This window comes from Epinephelus lanceolatus, chromosome 1, assembly GCF_041903045.1.
Source record: "Epinephelus lanceolatus isolate andai-2023 chromosome 1, ASM4190304v1, whole genome shotgun sequence".
Lineage (NCBI taxonomy): Eukaryota > Metazoa > Chordata > Actinopteri > Perciformes > Serranidae > Epinephelus > Epinephelus lanceolatus.
Window position 1 is genome coordinate 52,168,937 of NC_135734.1, and position 3,044 is coordinate 52,171,980.

Sequence of the window (3,044 nt, forward strand, 5' to 3'; positions counted from 1 at the left end):
GTTGACCTTATTCCAGTTATTCTTTTATCTCTATATTCGGCTTGTTTTGTTTATTTTTAAGTATGAAGTCTGAGTCCAAAGTGAGACGTCCGTCTTAAATAAAAAATCTTCTCCTCTGACTGAATGACAAACAGCTGAACTAAACTAATATAAACAGAATAAAAACACTTTTACAGACAGAATCATCTTGTCTTTATTATATCAAACAGAAAATGGTTCATAATTTTTGAATAATTTGAAACATATAATTTTTCATATTGTAAACATTTCATTCCACGTTATTATGAATTGACTGTAATGTTGGTTGCAGATATGTGGAGCAGAAAAACTAAACGCTGCTTCTCCATGTTAAGTCCTGACTCTGTGGACACAAAGCAGTTTGTCCACATCCTGCTGAGACATCACTCATCTTATCCTCAGTATGTCCTGAAGGTGACAGCAGGCTGTCTTTGTAACTTTCTTAATGTGGCTGTTGAAGTTCAGCTCTGAGTCCATGACTACACGAAGATTTCTGGCTCTGTCTGTGGTTTTTAACGTGGACATCTACATCTGACTTTTAGTCGTTCCTCCTTGGTTCCAAAAACTATGACCTCAGTTTATTTGTTGTTTGACTGAAGAATATTTATGAACATCCAGTTATTGATTTGTTCAATGCCCTCAGTCAGAGTTGTATCGGACAACAGTCCCCTGGGGACATGGTAATGTAAATTTGTGTGTCATCTGCAGAACTATGGTAACATATTTTGTTGTTTCCATAATCTGAGACAATGGAAACATGTACTGTAAATGTAAAACAGAAGAGGCCCCAATATGGAGCCTTGGGGAACTAAAATGCATGTCATTTTATATGTTCAGCTCTGTAATCGCCTATAGACACAAAGTAGTCCCTTTCCCTTAAGCTTGAATTGAATCAGTTTAGTTTAGTCACTGCAGTAAATTCTGGTGCAGTTCATAGCTACACCCACAAAGTCTTCAGAAGGTCATAAAAATGTTGAAACATGACAATAGCACACTGTATCTACAAAAACTTACAGTCCCAGTGATTTTTAAGTACCCACAAGGAACTGCTCGTCATTTCTCACAGAAGACAAATAAAACTATCAGCAAAAAATGCAAGCAAAGCTGGAGTTTAGTGACTTTTCCTTCAAGAAATAAATCATCCTCTTCATCTCGAACTGCTCTGTTTCCCTGTCACACAGACTGTCTTTGGTAATATCTTCAGCTCATCAAAAGTGCTAACGTATGGAAACAGTCTCTCAGTGAAAGTGTGTGTGAAGGTGTGTATGTGTGTGTTAGTGTCAGAATCATAGAACGACAGCTTTCCTCTGTTCCAGTCCAGATTCACTCTGATCCTCTGGAGCTTCTTCTTCAGTTGGAGATCAGTGTGTGGAGCTGGTAGTGCCCATGCTGAGTATTTACCTTTATAGAACATTATTCTCCACAATCCAGACTCTATGAGTCCCTTCCTCTGGACAGACTCTGCTAACACACCCAGTATCCAGCCTGTACTGTCTCCAACCTCGACATCCCAGCTGTGAGTCCCTGAGTTAAAGTCCTCAGAGCCCAGGACAGAGCAGTAATAATCAAATCTCTCTGGATTATCAGGAAGCTGCTGTCTCTGTCCTCGTCTCACACTGGTCAGATCTTCAGACAGGATGAGTTTTGGACCAGCAGTGTTTGGATCCAGGATCACAGGAGTGTAGGAGACCATGTCCTTCATCTTGTTCCAGATGTTGAAGGTCAGGTTGCCCAGGTGTTTGGCCTCGTCTATCAGAGCTCCTGAGAGCAGCTGTGGATCATCCAGCAGGGGGCGCTGCTGGACTCTGTCCACTGCAGCCTTGTAGTTGAGCAGGAATGAGACGTCTTCAGCTCTCAGCTCGTCCTCTGTGGCTCTGACTGTGTCTGAAAGAGCTGCTATCTCCCTGCTCAGAGCCTCCATCTTCTCCTTCATCATCTGACTCTTCTGCTCCTCTTCCTCCCTCAGTGCAGCCATCCTGGCCTCCTCTTCCTCTTCTAGAAACTGGTGAAGCTTCTTAAACTGCTCCTTAATCTGCCTCTCTGTGCGTCGGGCCTGGACCTTCATGTGTTGTGCTGTTTGTTCACACTTCACTTTAACTTGTTCACAAACCTTTAACTTCTCCTTTAAGGGCTCCAGAGTTTCCTCAACTTCCTTCTTGTGTTGTCGTGCAGCTTCATCGATGGGTCTGAATCTGTGGTTGGTGTGTTTTTCTGAAACTCTGCAGACAAGACAAACCGGCTGCTGATGGTCCAGACAGAAGAGTTTGAGTTTCTCAGAGTGCAGACTGCAGAGAGCCTCTGAAGCTCTCTGATCTCTCTCCTGTAAGAAGGCCTCACACAGGTTCTTTAACGCCAGGTTTAAAGGTGGTTCTTTTGAAGATCTTCTCTTACAAACTGGACACTCCTGTGTTTGTTTCTCTGTCCACCAGCTCTTCAGACAGTCTTTACAGAGACTGTGGCTACATGACAGAAGAACAGGATGTCTAAAGACGTCCTGACAGACCGGACAGCAGAGATCCTCCTCTGATCTGGAAGCCATTTAGTCTCTGAGTGAAGCTGAAAACACTGCAGACAGAAAGTACAGTCAGTCATGGCTCCCCTCCCTCCTCTACTAACGTCACTGAAATGTACTTTGAGTGGTGTTTTTAGTCAAACTCACCTTCAGTGTGTGGAGTGTCAGCAGGTTGAAGCAGCAGTGTTGGAGTTTTAGCTGAACTCACTCACAGGAAGTTGTTAGTTTGGTCTGAAGGTGAATCTGATCGTCTGTCCTTCAGTCTGTGTCTCTCTGCAGTGATGAAGAATCACAAACTGTTTTCTGTCTTTTCTCAGGTGAGTCAGGTGAGGGGTGGAGCTGTGTTACACCTCTTCTGCTCAGTGTTGTTGCTGGTCCTGTTACACAGGTGTGTCTGATTCCAAAGTACTGATTCATTGTTGCATATGTTGACTGACAGTGTCTAAGAGGCTGTTGCAGCAGCTTGTCTCTGTTAAAAGTAGTTTGAATGTAGTGAAGGAGCAGGTATATAATT

At 43.2% G+C, this 3,044-nt stretch overlaps 1 protein-coding gene across 2 annotated transcripts; it reads right to left on the minus strand.

Moving 5' to 3' along the window:
* Nucleotides 1-241: 241 nt before the first annotated feature.
* On the minus strand, nt 242-2,812 carry LOC117256596 (E3 ubiquitin-protein ligase TRIM39-like). Of its 2 annotated transcripts, none has more exons than XM_033626100.2 (2): nt 2,678-2,812; nt 242-2,574 (listed from the first exon to the last, which is right to left on the minus strand). In XM_033626100.2, the coding sequence occupies exon 2, from the start codon at nt 2,555-2,557 to the stop codon at nt 1,166-1,168; it is 1,392 nt and encodes a 463-aa protein (XP_033481991.2). In that variant the 5' UTR covers nt 2,558-2,574; nt 2,678-2,812; the 3' UTR covers nt 242-1,165. The 2 variants fall into 2 exon arrangements, with proteins under 2 accessions (XP_033481991.2, XP_078028120.1); XM_078171994.1 differs by having other exon boundaries at nt 242-2,583.
* Nucleotides 2,813-3,044: the final 232 nt, after the last annotated feature.

Coding starts and splice junctions, on each gene's coding strand:
- LOC117256596 (XM_033626100.2), bottom strand. CDS start 2,557: ATGGCTTCCAGATCAGAGGAGGATCTCTGCTGTCCGGTCTGTCAGGAC.